The sequence below is a fragment of the Micropterus dolomieu genome, linkage group LG07, assembly GCF_021292245.1.
Source record: "Micropterus dolomieu isolate WLL.071019.BEF.003 ecotype Adirondacks linkage group LG07, ASM2129224v1, whole genome shotgun sequence".
NCBI classification, from domain to species: Eukaryota; Metazoa; Chordata; class Actinopteri; order Centrarchiformes; family Centrarchidae; genus Micropterus; species Micropterus dolomieu.
Genome location: NC_060156.1, coordinates 13,106,802 through 13,129,053, shown reverse-complemented (window position 1 = coordinate 13,129,053; position 22,252 = coordinate 13,106,802). Strand labels below are relative to the sequence as shown.

Genomic DNA, 22,252 nt, shown 5'->3' with positions numbered 1-22,252 from the left:
GTTGCAAAACATTTTCGGTTGAATCATACAGTCTATGGGTTGAACTCGCCCCTTGAAATTCATTTGGGGTTACGTGGGCCGAGCCGCCGAGATAAATCTTCATCACGTTTAGGCAAGGTCTCTTCTCTGGTTAACCATATTATGACATTTCCTTTACATACGTGCCGTGGCTGCAGCTGGATATACTTGGATTCAATTTGCCCCACATGTGGAGTGTGATTGATTCACATAGCCAATCATATTAAAACGACCACGCCCCACCCCCGTCTGGGCCAGTAACCACACACTATGGGCCAGTCAATCAAGGCACATACCAATCGATTTTCAACTTCAGTTTTTCTCTATGTTAATAATATGTGGTTTCTCGGTCAGTCCGCTCTCGCCTACACACGACATGCTGCTTACCATCTTTTAACTCAAAGCAGGGTCTATGTATATATTCCTATGATACAGCCCTTTCCAAGCCATTATAAACTGATTAATTGTGAATGACTTATACAGTAACATATTGTTATAATTATATAGACCCAGATGCAGCAAAAGAGAAATTTAGTGTAAATAAAATATTGGTTCAGCCTGAGGGAAATATGACCAAATGACAATGTCCAGCAAATAATGGGTCAGTTCACCATTGCATAGAATACATTACATATAATATATATATATATTAAAATTACTACTTTTCACTCCACTACATTTATCTACTACCATTACTAACTTTACTTTTACATACAAAAATATTTGTTATAAATAAAACTATGCAACAGCACTTCAGCTCCAGTAATTTAGCTCCACCTCGACCAACAGTAAAATGCAATACTTACACAAGAATGTGTCCATAACATTAATCCAAGAATATAATGTATAATAACATGAGTCTCACAGGGTCAGTTTTCCAGCACTACTTTTGATACTTTTAAGTACATATTCTAATGATACTTCAGTAATTAAAATTGTGAATACAGGAGTTTTATTTTTGCATCATGCTGTTGCGACTTTTATTGAAGTGAAGGCTCTGAATACTTACTCCAGCGGTGTGCTATAACACGAGATGAACTGAATGTTGTTTGTGGTGCTTAAACCATTAAAAAAAAAAATAATAAAGTACTAATTACATTTTGTGAAGCTAAACAGACAGATAAACCAAACCCATCTGCATGGCTGGACACCACATGAGGTAAGTGGAAGTTGCAACAATTATCACTCAACCACCAGACTGCATCAGATGTCATTAAGCTGGTTTGTGCTAAATATACTAAAATCGATCAATTAGTGCACTCATGAAAAATAAATAAAGAGCCAACTTCCAGTTGCCAGCTGTGTCGGTGCTCCTAATGAGCATCAACACACATGAACCCTCACTGAAGCTATGAAAAAATGGATAATAATGCAAACATACCATAGCAACAGTTTACATGAAAAATGTGTCTTCAGAGAATGGGTGACGATCCTTTCTTAGTAGACACTGGAAACGTGAAGTTGTGCTGGGGTGTGATGATTGCGCATGTGTGTTTGTCTGCAGAGTCAAGGTCCATAGTGGATAGAGCAGCAGGCCTTTTCACCAAAGTGGGGGGGTTGCGCAACAGACAACCCCTGGTTTTGATGACTGCATTCCCCCCCTTTTACCTCAAATCCCCTCTGAAATCACACCAACTCAGCCCAAAGGTTATATTGATGGGAAATTAATGTTACCAATTTGAAGAGCAGGTTAAAACAGAAACAGAGGAGCCAAAGTCCATGAAGAGCTGAAGCTTTACAACTCAACAAGTGTTTAAGATCAATATCATAATGCCTTATGTAGTTGTCTGTGGTCAAAGGCCATTACCTTTGATCTTATAATCATTAGGGCAGGCGTGATAATGCCAGAGTCAAGTCAAAAACAAAGTAAAGAGGCAAACATGTTTTATAACAAAATGTTTATATGGTGCCATCAACGGTGTAAACTTTTAGGTTCAAACATGTTCTGCAGTGAAAATAAAACACACAAGTGATATAACAAAACTACGGTGCATATAATTTTTTGAGGCCATCTTCAATGAAAAGTCTATCAGAGATGCAGGATGGCATGTACGACATAGGCAACCAGAATAACTTAGCGTCCCATCCGACAGAGTAGCGAGTGCGAGGATGAACGGCAGTGATGGCGTGCTCCATACAGCTGACCACCTTCATCAGGTCCTTGTCCGTCAACTGATTAAACCTGTGATCCAACTTGTCAAGAGCTGAAAGAAGCATTTCATACATGTGGTTTATATACACAACAAGGCGACTCATTATTTAAGTAAAATATCCTGATCAGTTCCTAATAATTTCCTAGGAGGTTTCTTGGAAAGAGCTTTGGAATTTAGACCCAATTATAGGTAAAATACAGACATGGTTCAATTGGTACACTAGCGAATAATGAATCGCAATTAAACACTAAGCTAGTGAGTGCAAAGCAGATCAGCGGAACCAGCAAAAATGTGCAATTTATCTACAGGTAAACATACTGTATGTATTGTACTGTACATAGTATGATTATTTGAGAGTTCATTTAGCTAACTTTGTCTCAAAAGCCCGGGGGGAAAAAGGCAAGATTTTATTTAAGTATTTATTTAGATTTTCCAGAAGGGGCTACATAATAAATGTTTCTGTCAGTGATTTAAGATTTTTTTTGTATTCTGTGATGGTCTGAAGGTTGGACCGTGAAGATACCGCAGCTGTTTTTTTAGTTTTGGACTTTCTCTATTGTTGAATAAATTAATTGCGTCTTGCCCATGTGGGCAAAAAAAAAATTAGCTCCATAAAAATGACAAGTTATGGGAAATAAGGGAACCTTAGAATAAAGCATTTAGCACCTTTAATTGATATCATTATAGAAATTCATTATAGAACCGAATGTGCATCTTAAAGACGATAAAGGGTGAGAAAATCAATACTTCTGGCTTATTTTTGAGCTCAACGTCTGACCTTTTCCCTCAGTTAAAAATGTGTGTAATGATGCTATGTTTTGGGTCTATCGACTGGAAGTTTACCAGGGGAAAAAGTCAAATTCTGAAACACTACTGCGATGTGGCAGAACAGGGTTAGACCAGATTCCAGGAGTGATTAACAGACCTGCATGTCTCATGACAGGCAACACTCTTATAAAGAATAAACTTCAGCACAGAGCTGGTATTGACAGCATGGTAGACGGAATTAAAGCAGCTGTCCTGTAGTAGTGTTATGGCGCCGCTATCTGGAATAAGCTGGACAAATCTACATGGAAAGAGACGCGTCTACAGGCTTTGAATCTGGACACAAGTAACGAGTGTTTGAAATGGTAATCTGTCCTCGAACTGCCTCCGCACAGTCATCTGTTTTCCCTTCTACAATTGATTTTTAAAATGTTACTGATTACTTTTAAAGCTCTAACAGACAAGATTCAGTTGCAAAGGTAAGTGTGCCTATCGAGTCAAGGCTCTGAGACTCTGCAATGACCAGCCAGTGGAGATGCGGGAAGCAAGAACAGCGCCCATTTTAAAAATCTGTCTTAAAATCCCACTTTTACAAATTTACTTTCAAGGTGATTGTTTTATCATTGTACTCTTAGCTTACTTTGCCTGATACCGTCTTCATGCGTTGTGATTAGACTTTACTTTCTTTTTTCCTGAGTGTTTCATGACCATATGCACTTTGTAACCTTGCACTATACAAATAAAGTTTATTATTAAACAGACTTTGTTGATTTTGGGTATTAAATTGACTCTGAATGAAGCACGTTTTTCCCCTTGGTATCCTTCCTGAGGAGACATGACATAATAATTAAAGTTATCTATTATAGGATTTTGCCTCTAATGGCAAAAATAAATGAATGAATAAAAATAGTTGAACTGAACTGTGGAGAGAAAAAGTTATGATTTATGCCATGGAGAAGGTGACAGCAAGGCTTTAACTGAAAACAGAAGATTATCTCCTCTAGGTTTGGAAACTGTTCTATTTATTATTATTTTGGTGCAGCAACTCACATCTCTTTAAGAAACCTGGTCCATAGTCGTTCTTCACATCCTGAGGTAATCTGTCCCAGAGCTTCCTCAGGTTGTTTTTCATCATCCCTGTATCTGTCACGTTTGTTTTGAAGAAGCCTGGCTCAATGCATGCCACCTTGATTCCAAACGGTATCATGTTTAACCTGAAACACACAGAAGTCGCTGTAAGTCAAGAAGAAGCTCAGGAGAACAACAAGTGCATGTAGCCCCTACACTCACCGCAGACTGTCATTGAAGGACTCTACGCCGTACTTGGACACGCAGTAGGGTCCACCAAACGGGCTGATTCTCCCAAACACGCTGGCGACGTTCACCACTCTTCCTTTGGCCTTCTTGACGTGAGGGAGGACGCTCAGTGTGACGTCGATCACACCGCACAGATTGACAGCTATCATGGCCTTGTAGTCCTCTATAGTGAGCCAGTCAGTGGGACCAGACGGCATAGCGACTCCGGCGTTGTTCACAACAGCCCACAGGCCTGGAGCAGCCCAACCACAACAAGAGAATAAAAAAACTTGCCTGGAGTTAGTTGAGAATGACAACTGATACTACTCTCATGTCAGTACAGTAAGGCTATGACCAGCAGCTGGTTAGCTTAGCATAAAAACTGAATACAGGGAGAAAACCCTATCCTGGCTGTGTCTGAAGGTAACAAAATCCAGCTTCCAGCACCTCTAAAGCATACATTACATCTTGATTGTTTAAAATTAATTTAAAAAAAAAAAAAAAAAAAGACTTGCTGGAGTCTCCACTGGCTGTCCTGATGACAACAACAAACACACCAGAACTCACAGTGGCCTGCAAAGATAAGAATCCTGTACACAGGAAGTTAAAGTGGAAAGAAAAAAAGCTAAGAAACGTTGTCACCATGAGCAACCACCAACGCGTTAAGGTGATCGACCCCAATTTCTAGTTTATGCTAAGCTAAGCTAACTGGCTACAGTTTCATAATGAACAGACAGACACGAGATTGGCATCAATCGTCTCATCTAAACTCTCAGCAAGAAGGGAAATAATGCTGAGCTATTCCCTTAAAGTTGGATTAAATGTAAAAGTTTAATCAAACATTAAATGGCATATGAATTTTCTTGAGTCACGTAGATTTTTCTACAAATGCTGTAAATATCTCTTGGTTAGTGAGATTAACATAATACCCATGAGATATACAAACATTGAATGTTACCAGTGTAATGTGCACCTCAAAGCCACTCACCCTTCTGTCCAACCAACGCCTCGATGGCAGCTGCTGCTTTGCTGACACTTTCAGAGTCGGAGACATCTATGTGAACGGTGGTAAGTCTGTCGGAGGCGATCTTCTTCAGCTCATCCTCGCCCTTCTCAGTGTAACAGCCTGCGATCACAGGGAAGCCCAGCTTGTCTAGGTGTCTCGCGAGGAGATTACCAAACCCGCTGTCACAGCCAGTGATGTAGACATATTTATCTTCCTTGTTGGGCACTTTTTTACTTTCCCTGTACCAGCGAAAGGTGAACCAGAGAGGCACCAGTCCCAGGATATACAGGAACATATTTCTAAAAAGGTAAAGAAAACAAAAACACCTTATTATTACATTTACTCATTTAGCTGACGCTTTCATCCACAGCGACTTACAATTGCTATATCAGAGGTCGTACGTCTCTGGAGCAAGTCTTGCTCAAGGACACATTGGTGGATGTATTATCATTATTATGAGCTTTGCATGACCTTTGAGAATGAATGTTTAGAATGAATGTTATTACCATAAATAAGAAATACCACAATAACATCGTTTAGATTTATAATGTCAGTAGTGACACTGGCTCCGCACAAAATTCACAAAAAAATATGACACCAAAAAATGAAAAGACAGCTCATCTATTATGTGCATAATCTTCACTTTCAATGTTTAAACTCAAAAGACAGAACCCAAAAAGCAAGTGAACTTCTGGCCAAATACGACACAGACACAACATGTAAAATCTGCATGCAAAGAGTGACTTTATTGGGTTTTGGTTGGTGGAGGTTTTGTTAATGCTTTTACTTTCGACTGTGGCAGACATGCCCACAGAAATGACTGGGCCCCTGAAAAGGTCCAGTAAATGGGCCCTCCGCAGACCTGCTTTACTCATGTCAGCGCATGCTGTGCTCTCTCTCTATCTCCTACATAAACACATACATGGACTGCCGCATGCAGTGCACTTTAGATGTTTTGACGTTGCGTACAAACAAACATTACTCATACCATTTTCAGGAGAGGGGGTTTTCATTATGAAACAGGCTATTTTTTTACCAAAGAAACATTAAACAAAACTAATATAGACAGACTAAGACAATAGTGCAATGAGCAGAGCGCAAAGGATGCAGGAGTAAATTATTATCATTATTATGTCGGCAGTAGATGAAATATACAGGTACACATACATGCACACATGTACACAGTGTGATGGAGCATAATGAAAAGGATGCTGGAATAAATAAGTATTTTGTGCAGGTGTTATGCACTTGAAGTAGGTAGGTTTGGTATACAGTATGTCAATATAGCCATATGAACAGTATGAACAGCTCTGAAATAGATAACGAGAGAATGATGAATAAATAATAGGTGGTAGCCAGAAAACAGGTGGCTGATTAGAGGCAGAGTTACTGGGTTATTGCACAGGAGTTGTTCCTGACACCATGAGTCAGAAGTCAGCTGTTCAGAGCGATGGCTTGTGGGAAGAAACCGTTCAGGAGTCTCTTGGACCCAATCCCAATGTCCCCCCTAAGCCCTGAACCCTCACAGACTTTACTGATGTCACTTGGAAAGTGACTGAGTTTAAGAGGCTACAAGGGCTCAAAATGCTGTAAACAGGAACGGGACAGCACTTTGCCACTTTATCACGTTACCTTGACGACGCTGAAACACGTTGCACACTTTTTATTTTATGTTTTTGCCTTATTTTTAAGTCCTGCATGCTCTTGTCCTACAGAGTGGAGGAGAGGCCTAAATGTCAATATATATTTGTAATTAATCAATACACTATTGTTGGTCAAATAGAATCATTAAGCAAAAACTAAAATAAATTATGAATAAACTAAGTGTGGTGATTGCATTCCTCTGACTTCATGTGTTCTATGCACCATCTTACGTTAAGAAAACTTTCAACATCAGCGTAGGTGTCGTAGGCAGATGTGCCGTGATACTTCTCTCGCTTCCGGGCTTCCCCTGGTAACCCCCGTGTTTAACGTCATATCGCTATGAACTGTGGGCAATTCCCTCAGCCAAAAAAAGGAAAGGGTCTATAAAGGGCTCAAAATGTCCGCGAGAGAGCCCTTGCGCACTTGACGATTTGACAGTGGGACACCCTGAGCCCTCACTGACTTCCCGGGAACGCGCCTCAAAGTCTGTGAGTCTGTGAGGGGGGACGTTATGATTGGGCCTTGGTTTTGGCGTACAGTACTCTGTAGCGCCTACCAGTGGGGAGAAACTGGAACAGGTTGTGACTGTGGTGAGATGGATCTGCTGTGATGTTTCCTGCCCGTTTCATGACCCATCGCCACTACAACGATCAAAGGCTCCAGAACAGCGACTGAATGAAACTTCAGGTGAGACAGTTATGTCAGCTGCTGTTTCCGAGGTCAAGAATAAACCTTCAATCTAATATTTTATAGTTACAGTTTGTCATTAGTTCAACTCCTGCTGTACTTTTTAACACTTCCCCACGCTCAGCAGATACTCCCTTTGCAATCCTGCACATATTATCTTCAAACTGATGACATTTTACAATTATAACTTCATCCACTGTATTACAACTTCTCATTGTGTTAGAGTTTGTATAATTTATTATCAAAATACTTAATCATAGGCTACTAGAGCTATTTTGATAATCGATTAAACCTTTTTTAATGAAAGATGACAAAAAAAAAAGTGTAAATTCCAGCCTCTCAAAAGGGATTTAAAAAATAAATTATCTTTTAAACATTTTTTATCTTTATTTTCTAACTGCATGTATAGAGATGACCGAACATGGGGAATGACACATGACAACGACTGGACTTGAAATTTGGATGTTACAATTTAACATCGACGCCTCATCTAAGCCATGTTTCCCTAAAATTTGATAATTTGCTGATTTTCTTGGATCTTCTATTATGGTAAACTGAATATCTTTGGGTTTCTCTTAACTGAGAAATGACTGTTTAGATTATTGTCAGACAAATGAAATGATAATCTATGAGCACTACTGTAGATCAAATGGACAGTCTCCTTTTCAAACACATACAGTATGATAAATGTATAAACTGAAAAGGATTTTTCTATGATCATGTCATAGCAGTGAAATGGCCCATCCCACATGGGAATAAGTGCCTGGTGATTACACAAGGTATAAATCAGGACATCCAGCAGTTGACATTCATGTTCCACAGGAAAGACAAGTCATTTCCGCATACTATAATAAAAGAAAAAAAAATGTGAAGCATGTTTAAGCCATGAGATTCCTGAACACCTATACCTCATTATAAAACAAAAAACTGAGACATGGCGGCTGGATAAACGCCCTCAAGAAAGACTCTGCCTGATTAAACATGTAGACACATTTTTTTTTTTGTCAGCATTGACCCTTTCCATTGTGATGCCTCATGAGCCTAGAGAAATTTTTTAAGTATAAGAGCATTTAGGACAAGCAAATAAATTGAAATTAGGACGCCACTATTTTCAGTATTTATATTATAAAGATTTCTATTTTATTACCAGTTTCTACCCAACTTTGATTCTGCAGTTCCATCCCCAAATGGAGGAAAGAGGGCTGAACGCTCAAAAACACATGTATACAAGGAACAAATACATATTTTACTAATGTGTCAAACATGATTCATTTTTAATCTCATTTTGTGTTCTACATAGAAAACATACATTGTTAAAAAAACAAACACACCAAATGTAATGACTTCCTCATTAGCCTTGGACAATATAGGCCTACATAGTTACAGAGGTGGGACTGGTGAAAGATTTTACAAGATTAGGGCTCACTTTGGATAATTTTTTTTTTTTAATCAAACCCACTTTGAGAGTGAAAGTATGTATCTTTATTGTATTAAGGGGAGTTAAATAATGATGTTAAAAGGAAGGTCTAAATAAACAAATTACACAGGGAGGCAACTAACAAAAATAACAACAATCAACGGGGTTCAGCTGATTATTTTCCCACTTCATCATTAACTCTGTAAAATATCAGAAGAAAAGTAAAAAATGGCCATTACAGGGATCGAGTCTATCGTTTTGTCTGAACTGTCCAAACAATCCTGCTGATCAATCCTGCTAAGTGACCGCAAATGCTTCAATCAATTTGCACATTTCTGGCAAAAATACATCACATCTAAACACTTGAAACACCACACCGGTGATCCATTATTATTAACCGCTGATTTCCTATTAGCTTGGCTGTTGCTTTTAAGGAGCTAGAGCTGATTTTTGTCTTAGACATTGTTCCTCGCTAAAGTCACAAGCCGAGCAGGCTACGTCAGACTCACTCACGAGATGAAAGTAGCCTAAATCTCTGAATGAACGTTAAGTCTGGGATCACACCGTCGTGTTCGTTATTAGCCAAGGTTAACAGGGCTGAACTGGTTGAACATCTCTTCAAAGTGTAAAAAAAAAGATACTTACACGTGTATTTTCTGCGACCAGTACGATACATCCATCACTGTCGCAGAGCGGAGCAGCAGCGCGCGTTAACCTCTAGGACAAACACCGATATGGTGGGTATAAACTTCGTTTGTGTTGGGTTACCACTTCATTTGTCATTATTTAAAGGTAACTTCCGGTGAGTTTACCTGCCCCCGTCTGGTCCATTGCTTTGGTCTGGCCTCTTTTCCACAGAAATAATGTGGCAAGAGCGCCATCTGCTGGACACTACATGGCACAGATAGATAGATAGATAGATAGATAGTGTGTCTGCTATTTGTTTTTCCAGAGTTAAATTGCTTTGCTAAATTCTAAAATATAGAAGGATCAAATGTGCACTGTCCAACAAAAATGATTACTGATTACTGCATTATATATTTTTATATTTTGAATTGTTACCTGCTGCCTAAATTTTGTTTCCCTATAGAAAAATAGAAACATTTCCACCATAAACTGGTGCAGAAAATATGTCCCCACCACTTTTCAACACAAAGTGACACCCTTGGGCAAAAGCCATAGAATTCTGTATCATTTTCTGTCTTAAAGTAAGAAAGAAGGAAAGAAAGGGGGAAAATACTCTTTAGAAGGTACACCTGTTTAATTGCTTGTTAGCTCAAATAGCTCATCAGCCAATCACATGGGAGCCGCTCATTACATTTAGGCATGTACACGTGGTCAAGACAATTTGCTGAAGTTCAAAATGAGCATCAGAATGGGGAAGAAAGGGGATTAAGTGACTTTGAACGTGGCATGGTTGACGGTGCCAAAATGCTGATCTACTGGGATTTTAACTCAAAACCAACTCCAGGGTTTACAGAGAATGATCCGAAAAAATGAAAAGATCCTTTGAACGGCAGTTGTGTGGACAAAAATACCTTACTGATATCAGAGGAGAATGATCAGACTGGTTCGAGATGACAGAAAGGCAACAGTAACTCAAAAAAACACTTAAAACCAAGGTATGCGGAATACCATCTCTGAACGTACAACACATTGACGCCAGACAGAGCACCTTTGGGATGTGGAGGAACGGGAGATTCGCGTCATGGATGTGCTGCCAAAAAATCTGCAGCAACTGCATGATGCAATCATGTTAATATGGACCATAGTCTCTGAGGAAAGTTTCACCTTGTTGAAAGTGTGCCACAGTTCTGAAGGCAAAAGGGAGTCAAACCCGGTACTAGCAAGGTGTACCTAATAAAGTGGCCAGTGAGTATACATTCCATGATGATGGGGGCACTGAAGCTAGTGGTAGAAACCAGTTAGTGAGTGGTCCGTGGAGTCGGAGGACAACTCTGGACCATAATTCACATCTTCTAGTCCTTCACTATAGGCAGATCCTTGATTGTGAAGTAGTGGGCTGCAGATAAAATATTCAAGCCCCAACATCCACCTATGACAGAGTAGTTCCTTTGAGGAATTGTTTGAAAAGGGGCAGATCTCCATTTCAACAAAAGAGGAATGCAGACAATTAAATGACAAAGCCACACAAGACGGAACTGCATGTGTCTATCCAGTCTTTTTTGAGGAACACGACTTCTTGGGCCAGAAAGTCAACTTCAACCTTTCAGTTTATACAGCAAAAGGAGACAGTTTGTGCATTTGTGGAAGGACAAGAGTTACATCTGACACTGACAGCGGAAAATTGACATGCCGCTGGAAAGACACTAAGAAAATGACGCGTGTCCACATTTGTCTTAATGTGCTGGACCTTTCAGGAGAAACAACACCTCTTACATAAGAATGATGACTGATCAAAATAAGGAAGTTACTGTTTAAGGCACGACACTTTTAGAGAGAAGTAGAGTTCAATTTTGAGATTTTGGTCTATTTTGCTTCCATGTCTTCGACTTTAATGGAAAATACACATTTAGATGGTGTTTGTTGGAAGCTATCTGTAGATTTCTTCTAAACTAACCAAAAAAGCAAATCTGCATAGCCTATTTACAGTAACATAACCTTTCAGGGGAAAAGCCTCTTGAGGTAAGTCATTCACTGGGGAAGTACTGTGGTGATATGCTTTAGTTATTTTGTTTATCCTATTCACCTGCAGTGCCTTGTCTAGTGTATGCAAATCAGCACATTTTAATTAGTTATTGCTTAATTTGCATATCAATGTGGAAATTGTGATTATGTTATTAAGACACACATTTTAGTGTGTTACGAAGAGCTAGGACTGTTTGTTGTTTTAGGCAGAGTCGCTGGAGCACCTCATCCACACACAGACACTGACTGATTAGAGAGCGAGGCCGACCACAGAAGAACAGTTAACGTGGCTTTAATGATGAAGCACAACTCCAAATTACATAGAGCTTGGCGTTTCTGGTTTGCTGTTCACAGTTTGATTCTTTACAATTTGTCTCTATTGTGTTTCTGTACTGTCTGAGGCTTTTTCTGTACCGGTATCTGCAATGAACAAAACACAGCATACAAGAGAAGGTGCGCAAGCTTAATGCGCACATGTTGAACTTAAACTTGGCTTAAACTTAGTCAACAGTTAACAAGTCAATTAGCATATTAAACATAAACACTGCTACACAAGTAACGTTACCTTTATTAGCACCGAAATCTGCCGCTTCATTTGCAAATCAAAATAACTCATTAGCATTCGTTAAAGGGTCATTATAACCCACCTTCGTCACAAACGCAGACAGGCATCAATGTAAAATCAACTAGAACGAAGGTACACCCCGTCAGCTGTCCAACGAGGTGCCTGATGTAAAAACAATTCAGCACTGAACAGTTCCTGCACAAAAACACAGTAATAACAGGGAATTTACAACATAGTGTGTTCACCTGTAGTGTCTCCATTGTACAATTAGCCTGTAGGCGTTAGTTAGCTCATGAGTCACACATGTTAGCAAGACACAAGTTAACTATGTCTTTTGGCTAATTAGCTGGAAACTCCAGGCACCGGAAGCTTAGTCTGTTGTTCATCACCATCACTTCCACACAAGCGGAGACATGGAGGGAGAGAGAGAGGGGGGGGAGAGAGAGGGGGGGAGGGAGGGAGGACATCGGAACTGGACAAAGTCTCATTTCCAGACCTGATATTTTGATTTCTTTATTCAATAAAGACATTTGTTTGACAGGGAAGCTGCACGCAACACACACACACACACACACACACACACACACACACACACACACACACACACACACCGCTAGAGATGCACTTTTAGCTGTGAGGGACAAAGCCACAGATCCAGTCATAAAAACTGAGGCAGAATCTTTGGCTGAGAGGGCACGTGGATTTGCCTCTGACTAAGCACCTGCCAAAGATATCAGTGAGGAACTTATTGTGGAAGTTGCTCTTAAGCAGAAGATGCTGAGAATAACTAAATCCTAATCTTACTAGTCAGACCTGCATATTTGTGAATGAATGGGGAAGATAATGAACTGCCAAGCCTGGCACAAACAAACAATATAAACAACTTGTAAAACTAACAATATAATCAAGTCACAGTGCCATGCAATGGGACAGACACTTCACCTCCATGAAAGAAAGGACAACGGATTTCCAGAAACATCAGATACACCTTCTCTGTCTCTATCCATCTTATTGATAGCTGTCCCCCCCCCCCCCCTCGTTTTAACTTTCTGTTAAGAGACATCAGTGAACCAGAAGACTGCAAGAAGTCACTGCTCTCAGCCAAAAAGCAGGACGGGCACATATCCACCTGTAAACCACAACATGTCGCTTAACTGTGGATAAACAAGAACTGGCAATTTATTAGCTTTAGAGCTGCTGGTATGTGGATTTAGATAACTTTGGACAGAGCCATGCAAGCTGTTTCTGCCTGTTTCCAGTCTTTATAGCCTACTACATCTAAGCAAACGCAAGCAAATAATAATATTATTATATTACTATTATAGTTATTATTTTACGGCTGCCTGGTGAAACTTAAACGTCTGTTTATAAAATAAAGTCAAATTGTAGTGCGTTTGTTGCCATACCTGGTAACCTTTTTTCGGCGTCGGGCCAAACAATGCCCCTTAACGGTGATATAATAAGCGTAGGCCTATACCACGGCCTGTGGTGAGCTATTACTTAATTATCACACTGCATCTTTAACCGGCTGTAAAGAAAGAGCAAATTCCGAACCCAGGCTGTCCTAACGGGCATTAACCCTAATACTAAACTTTTTTTTGAAGTCCTTCTAATGACAGGTAATTAGGCAGGTAACCCGTGTCATTTAAATGTGTATTGTGTAATGATACAGCACCTGACAATAACAAATAGCCTTACGGTCATTAAACCCACTTTACAATCACGAATTAAAAACATTTGTACCAAAGGATGCTTTTTTCTGTAACCAAATGTTAGTACATTTCATATTTTTAAAGATCCACCTGCGTTTGTTTTTGAAGTTACATAATATAGACATAAGGTACATATACATAATGAATACACATGGTCATTGCTCATTAGCTTGGTTTAGAGATTGAGTTTTGCCTTACAAAGGCAGTCTAGTAAAGGTCACAATGCTGACACTGCCCTTATCAGTCTAATGGAGGTGTAGATAATGGGAAAGTAGAGGCATAGGTTACCTGAAAATAAGATAGCTAAGATAGGAATTTACTCAGATGAGCCTCAGTGGTGCTGGTGGATTTCCAAAGAAACCAGACATTCAGCGAGTAGTCCAGGTACTGTACATTTTGCTTCTCTTCCACTATAAACTGCGTTAACAGTCAACTGGGATTTAATTATTGCTTAATGTCTTTGACTAAAAATGTTAATTACCTCCATTTTTACAAATTCTCAGTGTGTAAAGTAATGAGGATCCGCACATGTTAGCAATCATTAAAATACATTTTTTGACATCAGTAACTTAACCATTCGATACATATAAACTTATATATATTATATATATATTATATATATATATATATATATATAATGTAACCATACTGTACTTTACTGTAAGCATTTTCTTTTAGGATCAAAGAAAAGTGTATACATCTATAATGACTCTGAGAATATAGCTCTGTTGATCTCATTTTGACATGACATATGATTTAACTGCATGGATCCCTCTACAGCTTAACATCCAAATTTTAATTTAGATTTTTTTTATTCACAGGTAACAAGTGAGAACACACTTGCCTGACAGGGCAGGAAACATGAAGCAATCATTCAAACTTGCAACACCAGGTGTAAATGAAAAAGGTGAGTTGTCTGTTTACACTGCAAATTCACTGACCCAAAAAAATAATAATTTTGTGTAAAAACCCAGGTTATCACAGGTAACTCTAAATATAGTTTTCCCTCTTTTTTTCAGCAGACATTGAGACTGGGTAAGTATATTGCAATTGACATTTCCCATAGTACACTATGTTTTAGACCACAATATGTTTGCAGTTGTCATGAAATATTCCTGTGCCTAACTTTAATTTACATGTGTTACAGAGATGAGAAGAAAAAAGAAAACACACTGAGCATTGGATACCTCCAGCTGGTAAATACTAAGCTATATTTTACATTACTTTACATTTATTTGGCAAAGTAAGTTACAATAAGGGCATTAAAACCATGTAGAAGAAAGAGCTATATGTCATCCAAAATTGTATTACAAATAACTAAAAGTATGTTCAGTGCTGCAGAACAAGTACTTAAAGATCAGCTTTTTAATTTGTATTTAATTATTTTTAAAAAATGCTAAATGACAAACATAAGTAAGCAAGCGTTGTTGAGATGTAATCTGAAAAGGTGGGCTTTTAGCCTGTTGCAGAATATGAGTACTCAAGTACTGTACTTAAGTTAACTTTTGAGGTGCTTCAGTATTTCTATTTCATGCTATTTTCTATTTCTACTCTGCTACATTTTTGGAGAGAAATATTGGTTTATATTGATAGCTATGGTTACTTTTCAAATGAAGCTTTTACATAAAACATTATAATGTACAGTATTGTTTAAATCAGTGGCTTCCAGTCATTTTGGCTTGTGACCCCTTACAAAAAGTTTGGTTGGAGATGAGTGATTGTCCCACTAAACTTCTCATGTGGTTTTATCAAAATAACAGTTTGAGGCACAAAAGGGTAAAATGATCTAATATTTCACAAAAGAAAACATTACAGAAAAGTTCAACATATGAAAAATTGCTTATTTCCTCTCCCATTATTCATCTCATGACCCCCAGATTTATCTTGTGCTCTTTTGAAGGGTGATCGACCCCTTTGTTGGGAACCACTGCACTGGCTAATTGTGTATAAATAGCAGTTAAAACTACCACCACCTCAAGCAGCTACAACAGTTAAATGTTTCATGGGCATTGATAAATCATTTAACTATCTAATAATGTATTATGTTATAATATATCTTTAATTGCCCCTAAGCACGTATTTGCTGAGATGTAACCCTGGATAAGAATCACCTGCCATGTTGTTATAATTACTGTTCAAATAAACCTTCATTCAAGTTTTCCCTTCCTTGAGAATCAGAAGTTGGATTTAATTAAGTGGAACTCGACTTCAAGCAAAGATGGAGCACAGTATCAGGTGCAGAGGCCAGTTTTCTGCTGAATGAGTACTATTACTTTTGGAGTGCAGAACTTTTGTCTCACCTTTCTGATGGTGAGAGTACTTACGCAACACTATCAATGAAACGTACGTATATCGTAAAGGCTCTGCCATACTGAGTTGCTGCTGTCGCTACTGTCGCTGCCCCTTCAACTCTGCAACACGGGAACGTTGCCACAAACACCTCTTAAAAAAACTCAAGTGTCTTGCGAAAAAGAGATTTACCTGGTTGTGATTGGCTTAATCAGCATTATGTGAACTCGTTTGGCAAGGGCTTGTATGTAATAGATGTTCCTTTATCTGTAAAAGTCATACACTCCAGCTTTAAAGCCGATTTATAATTGTACTTTTCCAAAGTAGGATGTGATTGTAATTTTACATGACTATTTTACAATGTTGTGCTGGTATTGTATTTACTTTACTGTAAGTAAAGGATCTGAGTAATTTTCTTTAAAATTCCTTTTTGCAGTTTCGATATGCTACTTGCAAAGACACTGTGATAATGGTAGTGGGGGGTTTGTGTGCCATCATACACGGTGCAGCTTCACCTCTCATGCTTCTGGTTTACGGCATGATGACAAACACGTTTGTGGCTCATGAGCTTGAGGTCCAAGAACTGAAAGACCCGAACAAGATATGCAAAAACAACAGCATCTATTGGGAAAATGGCTCCATATATGAAACACCTGAAAACAGCACTGTGTACTGCGGGTAAGTATTTAGTTTATTGTTGATGTGCTTGTTACAGTGAAAAACTGTTGTTACTCATTTTATTTTCTCGACAGGGTGGATATTGAAGCACAGATGACCATGTTTGCATATTACTATGTTGGAATTGGATTAGGAGTTCTGTTTGTTAGTTATTTTCAGGTAAGTATTAATGCTTACCAAATTCAGCTTTCATTTAAATACCCCTTTGAGCAAAATTATGGCTTATGACTCAAAGAAATCATTTTCTTCACACTGTAGATTTTCTTCTGGGTGTCAGCAGCTGCAAGACAAATTCAAACAATCCGAAAGACTTATTTCAGAAAAGTAATGCAAATGGAGATTGGATGGTTTGATTGCAACTCTGTTGGTGAACTGAATACAAGGATATCAGAGTGAGTTGGGGCTCTCTTTCTGCAGATACCAGTGCAAGGGAGAAGGTTTTACACAGAACAGTGTTTCTCTTCCTTTACAGTGACATGAACAAGATCAACAATGCCATCGCTGACCAGGTGTCTATCTTCATTGAGAGGATCTCTACATTTGTGTTTGGCTTCACGGTCGGCTTCATTGGCGGATGGAAGCTGACTTTAGTGGTCATAGCCGTGAGCCCGCTGATTGGTATAGCTGCTGGACTTATGGCCATGGTAAGGGGCCAGTTGTGAAGCAAATCAGTTGTGATTTTTTTACTGCTGAGTGGGGACATGCTACAGTCCGTGATATCTTATGTTGCCAAGTTTCTTTTTTTTTCTTGCCGCTAAAGGCTGTGGGCAGGCTGACAGGACACGAGTTAAAGTCCTATGCAAAGGCAGGGGCCGTGGCTGATGAGGCCCTGTCATCCATCAGAACAGTAGCAGCATTTGGAGGGGAGGAAAAAGAAGCTGAAAGGTGTTTTCATCATTTTCTAAGATCACAAGCAGTTTGCAAATGATGATGAGCCATTGCTTACATATTACACAATGATTTTAAATTAAATTAAAATGTGAAATTTGTACAGATATGACAGAAACCTTGTGGAAGCTCAGAACTGGGGTGTGAAAAAGGGCACGATCACTGGCTTCTTTCAAGGATACCTCTGGTGCACCATTTTCTTATGTTTCGCTTTGGCCTTTTGGTATGGATCTAAATTGGTCATCGACACCAAGGAGCTGTCTCCTGGTACTCTTCTTCAGGTATGGCACTCTATTTGATATAATCTAAGTTTTTGAAAAACAGTGGCCTTTGTTTTCACTACAGTGTTTTTTTTTCTTCAGGTGTTCTTTGGAGTACTCATGGCAGCTACGTCCCTGGGCCAGGCCTCTCCCTGCCTGGAGGCATTCGCTTGTGGCCGTGCTGCTGCAAAGAACATCTTTGACACAATTGACCGGGTAAAAACAAGATGCTACTTAATACTTGATTGCAGAGACAGTCCAGATTAGAAACGATACATTTGAAGTAAAATAATGTTCGCCGTAAAATAAATTTCTGTGCTGTTAATGTTCACAGGAGCCAGAAATTGATTGTTTCTCAGAAAAAGGTTACAAATTAGACCAAGTAAAAGGTGACATTGAGTTCCATAATGTCACTTTCTTCTACCCATCCCGGCCTGCAGTCAAGGTAAATTACTTCAACTCTCATTTCTCTGTGTTCATTTCTCAGTTCTCAAAATTCAACTCTACTACAACAACTTTTTCAGATTTTAAATGATCTGAGCATGCAGATCAAAGCAGGAGAAACCACTGCTTTTGTGGGACCCAGCGGATCCGGAAAGAGCACCACAATCCAGCTCTTCCAAAGGTTTTATGACCCAAAGGAAGGAAAGGTAACAATATGAGCAACTGTACAGCCACAGGACATCAGTGGACAAAAGGTTAAAGGCTCCGGTGTAATGTCACATATATAAATCTCATTCTCAGGTGTCCTTGGACGGCCACGACATTCGTGATTTAAACATCCAGTGGCTCCGATCTCTCATTGGTATTGTTGAGCAGGAGCCGGTGCTGTTCTCTACAACCATTGCAGAAAACATCCGGTTTGGTCGACCTGGAGTAACCATGGAAGAAATCATCCAGGCAACAAAAGAGGCTAATGCCTATAATTTTATTATGGATCTGCCACAGGTACTTTTACATTTTTAAAGATAATACAGAATGCATACAAATGTTTCACAGTCAATGTGTGAATTTGTGTTAAGGATTTAACAAACCTAAAATTAACACATTCCTTCCTATCCACCAGAAATTTGATACTCTGGTGGGAGAAGGTGGAGGACAGATGAGTGGAGGACAGAAGCAGAGGATTGCTATTGCTCGAGCACTGATTCGAAACCCCAGGATCCTGTTGCTTGATATGGCCACATCTGCCTTGGACAATGAGAGTGAGGCTATTGTCCAGGAGGCACTAGATAAGGTGAGCCACTATCTACCCATAGACTACATAACTGAGTACACCATCAACTTCACATCATGTTTTGTGGAATGGCACCATAATAACTGGTATATTTGCAGGTGCGGATCGGCAGGACAACAATTTCTATATCCCACCGTCTTTCTACAATTAGAAATGCAGATGTCATCATTGGTTTTGAGCATGGACAGGCTGTAGAGAAGGGGACACACAGTGAGCTAATAGAAAGGCAAGGTGTCTACTTCACCCTGGTCACCCTGCAGAACCAAGGCCCACCAAACACAACTAATGGTAGGATTTATGTAATGATGCTAACCATTAGAGAAGGGCTAAGTATTGATTTTAATCACATTTTTGAGATTATGAGTAACATCAACTTGCTTTGTCAAACCAACAGTCCGAAACCCAAATATATTCAGTTTACAATAGAGAAAAGCAGTAAATCCTCAAATTTTAGAACCTTGAAACAGGAAAGATAAAGTGGTTGTTATTTTTGCTTGACAAAGTACCTTTCTGTTACTACTATACATCGGTTAATTGTAACTCAAATGAAGTGTTCATTTCAGATCCTTAAACCTTCTTAACATACAAGGTTCCATTTCACCACATTGGCTTGTCTACATACCCCAGCTTATGCTAAAGTGGCCCTCTACATTTTTTGCATAACCCAAGGTCACAGCTTTGCATCATGTAGTGTCATCAGGGGGCACAAGCATCTGGCTTTGTCACATTAAGCCTTTTTCATAGAAAGACATTTTGACTTGACATAGCAGGAACAGCACAGGTGTTGCTAATAACATCAACGATGGTCCCATTCCATTGCAGTGTTTCATTAAGCCTAGCCACTCAGCCTGATGCACATATCAAGAACCCTGGAACTAGTGAACTTAAATGTAATGCAGCTATCGTTAATGTTATTAATTTCCATCACAATGTTTATTGTGAAAAGAGAATATAGAGTTTCTTAAAAGGCAAAATATGTACAAAATAAAACTAGTACTGTAATCCATGTTCTGTGTACACAGGCAACACCCTTTAACTATGTAACCCTGTACCCACAAATCCCTCCTAGTATCAGAGACCGGTGGGTCCACCTGACTTACTGAAACAGCACATTTAAAACACTCAGCAGGAGTCAGTGGGCAACCTTATAGAGTGTTTGAAAGTCCTTGCTGTGTCTGTTAAAGATACTTGTGTTGAAGCTGTTCTGATTTTTTATTTGTTTTGCCAGATGTGATCAATGATGGTGATCTAAAAGCGAGGAGTTGTAGCCTTGGAAGCTCCAGATCCAGTAAAAGGTACAGTAAATCCAGCTCGAAAAGATCATACCAGAACACAAATCTAGATATCAGCTATCATTATAACACAGTGAAATGTCTGTATGTTCTGATTATTTCAATATTACTCTAGTGGGAACTCTGTTCGACTGCGATCTCAGAGCAAATTGTCAAAACATTTTGACCACTACGTATCATCTGGCAGCCTCAAGAAACCTTCGGACCAGGAGATAACACCAAAAAATGTAATCTCTTTTATGCTGTGTAATACATTTACTTTATTCCAAATTACCATGTGGAAATTAACAGCTCCAATTCATATTATTAACATAAGTGTAAGGATGATGCGGTCGAACATGTGGAGCCTGCCCCAGTAGCACGTATCCTCAAGTACAACCAACCAGAATGGCCCTACATGCTGCTGGGCTCGCTGGGAGCTGCTGTCAATGGCTCTGTCAACCCCATCTACGCTGTCCTGTTCAGCCAAATTCTTGGGGTAAGGGTTTGCATACTCCAGTTGCTTGTTATGTTCTGTTTTACAAGCTGATATTGTTTGTTGAAGAGCACATGACTTAAATGATCTTTGTATTTGCAGACGTTTGCCATTCGTGACTTGAACAAGCAGAGGGAGCAGATCAATGGGATATGTGTTCTGTTTTGCATTGTTGCTGTGGCCAGTTTCCTTTTCCAGTTTTTACAGGTTTGCATCAGAATTCGCAACATAATTAAGACATTTAGAGTATACAAATCTTTGTCAACTTGATGTAGAGAAGAAGCTGAACAGAATCTAGGATTCACATGTAAACTGATTTAAATGTTTCAGGGATATGCTTTTGCTAAGTCTGGAGAGCTGCTGACCCGCCGTTTAAGGAAAGTGGGCTTCCAGGCTATGTTGAGACAGGAGATTGGCTGGTTTGATGACCCCACAAACAGCCCTGGAGCTCTGACAGCCAGGCTGGCCACTGATGCATCCATGGTGCAGGGTGTAAGTAGCGGATTTCCAGACCTGTTTTGATATTTCACATAATTTAACACAAAAAAGGCATAGGTTTGGTAGTGTAATTACAACAGTGTTTTTCATGTGGCTGGCATGGTTTCTGCAGGCAACAGGATCTCAAATTGGCATGATCGTTAACTCATTGACCAGTATTGGAGCGTCTTTCTGCATTGCTTTCTACTGCAGTTGGAAGTTAACTTTGGTAATTATGTGCTTCCTGCCACTCCTCGTGCTGTCTGGGCTGTACCAAGCCAAAATGCTGACAGGTTTTGCAAATGAAGATAAAAATGCCATGGAAGCAGCAGTTCAGGTGAGCACCACAGAACAACTGCAATTTAGACCCAATGATATCTACAGTTTCTCTGAGAAACCAAAGGCTGCAGTATAAGCTCTTAACTTTCACCCACAGGTATCCAGTGAGGCTCTTGCCAACATCAGGACAGTTGCAGGTTTGGCCAATGAGAGGTCATTTGTGGACTCGTATGAGCAAAAACTCGAGCTTCCATATAAAACTGCCAAGAAGAAAGCCAACATCTATGGAATCTGTTTTGGTTTTTCCCAGTGCATCGTGTTCATGGCACTTGCTGCTTCATTTAGATATGGAGGCTATCTGGTTAGCTCGGAGGGGTTAAAATACATGTTGGTTTTCAGGTTGGTAAAATTATTTCTTTCAATGGAAAATCTGTCCTTTACAGATCCTATGTTAAAATGTACAGT

At 39.4% G+C, this 22,252-nt stretch overlaps 2 protein-coding genes across 2 annotated transcripts in view; one reads left to right on the top strand and one right to left on the bottom strand.

Annotated features, from left to right (window-relative positions):
• Positions 1–1,899: 1,899 nt before the first annotated feature.
• On the bottom strand, positions 1,900–9,790 carry dhrs9 (dehydrogenase/reductase (SDR family) member 9). The gene is made up of 5 exons (XM_046054131.1): positions 9,632–9,790; positions 5,221–5,537; positions 4,227–4,485; positions 3,987–4,150; positions 1,900–2,222 (listed from the first exon to the last, which is right to left on the bottom strand). The coding sequence occupies exons 1-5, from the start codon at positions 9,664–9,666 to the stop codon at positions 2,002–2,004; spliced, it is 996 nt and encodes a 331-aa protein (XP_045910087.1). The 5' UTR covers positions 9,667–9,790; the 3' UTR covers positions 1,900–2,001.
• The window catches only part of abcb11a (ATP-binding cassette, sub-family B (MDR/TAP), member 11a), a 17,043-nt gene continuing 2,276 nt past the window's right edge, over positions 7,486–22,252 (top strand). The window contains exons 1-23 of the mRNA XM_046054129.1: positions 7,486–7,569; positions 14,734–14,819; positions 14,932–14,947; positions 15,060–15,108; positions 16,638–16,879; positions 16,954–17,038; positions 17,138–17,271; positions 17,352–17,523; positions 17,640–17,764; positions 17,874–18,048; positions 18,130–18,243; positions 18,362–18,472; positions 18,552–18,677; positions 18,772–18,975; positions 19,094–19,264; positions 19,363–19,552; positions 20,493–20,559; positions 20,672–20,783; positions 20,873–21,034; positions 21,134–21,238; positions 21,362–21,523; positions 21,642–21,845; positions 21,945–22,186. Coding sequence (XP_045910085.1) covers positions 14,774–14,819; positions 14,932–14,947; positions 15,060–15,108; positions 16,638–16,879; positions 16,954–17,038; positions 17,138–17,271; positions 17,352–17,523; positions 17,640–17,764; positions 17,874–18,048; positions 18,130–18,243; positions 18,362–18,472; positions 18,552–18,677; positions 18,772–18,975; positions 19,094–19,264; positions 19,363–19,552; positions 20,493–20,559; positions 20,672–20,783; positions 20,873–21,034; positions 21,134–21,238; positions 21,362–21,523; positions 21,642–21,845; positions 21,945–22,186 — 3,014 coding nt within the window. The 5' untranslated portion in view covers positions 7,486–7,569; positions 14,734–14,773. The remainder of the gene's footprint in view (positions 7,570–14,733; positions 14,820–14,931; positions 14,948–15,059; positions 15,109–16,637; positions 16,880–16,953; positions 17,039–17,137; positions 17,272–17,351; positions 17,524–17,639; positions 17,765–17,873; positions 18,049–18,129; positions 18,244–18,361; positions 18,473–18,551; positions 18,678–18,771; positions 18,976–19,093; positions 19,265–19,362; positions 19,553–20,492; positions 20,560–20,671; positions 20,784–20,872; positions 21,035–21,133; positions 21,239–21,361; positions 21,524–21,641; positions 21,846–21,944; positions 22,187–22,252) is intronic.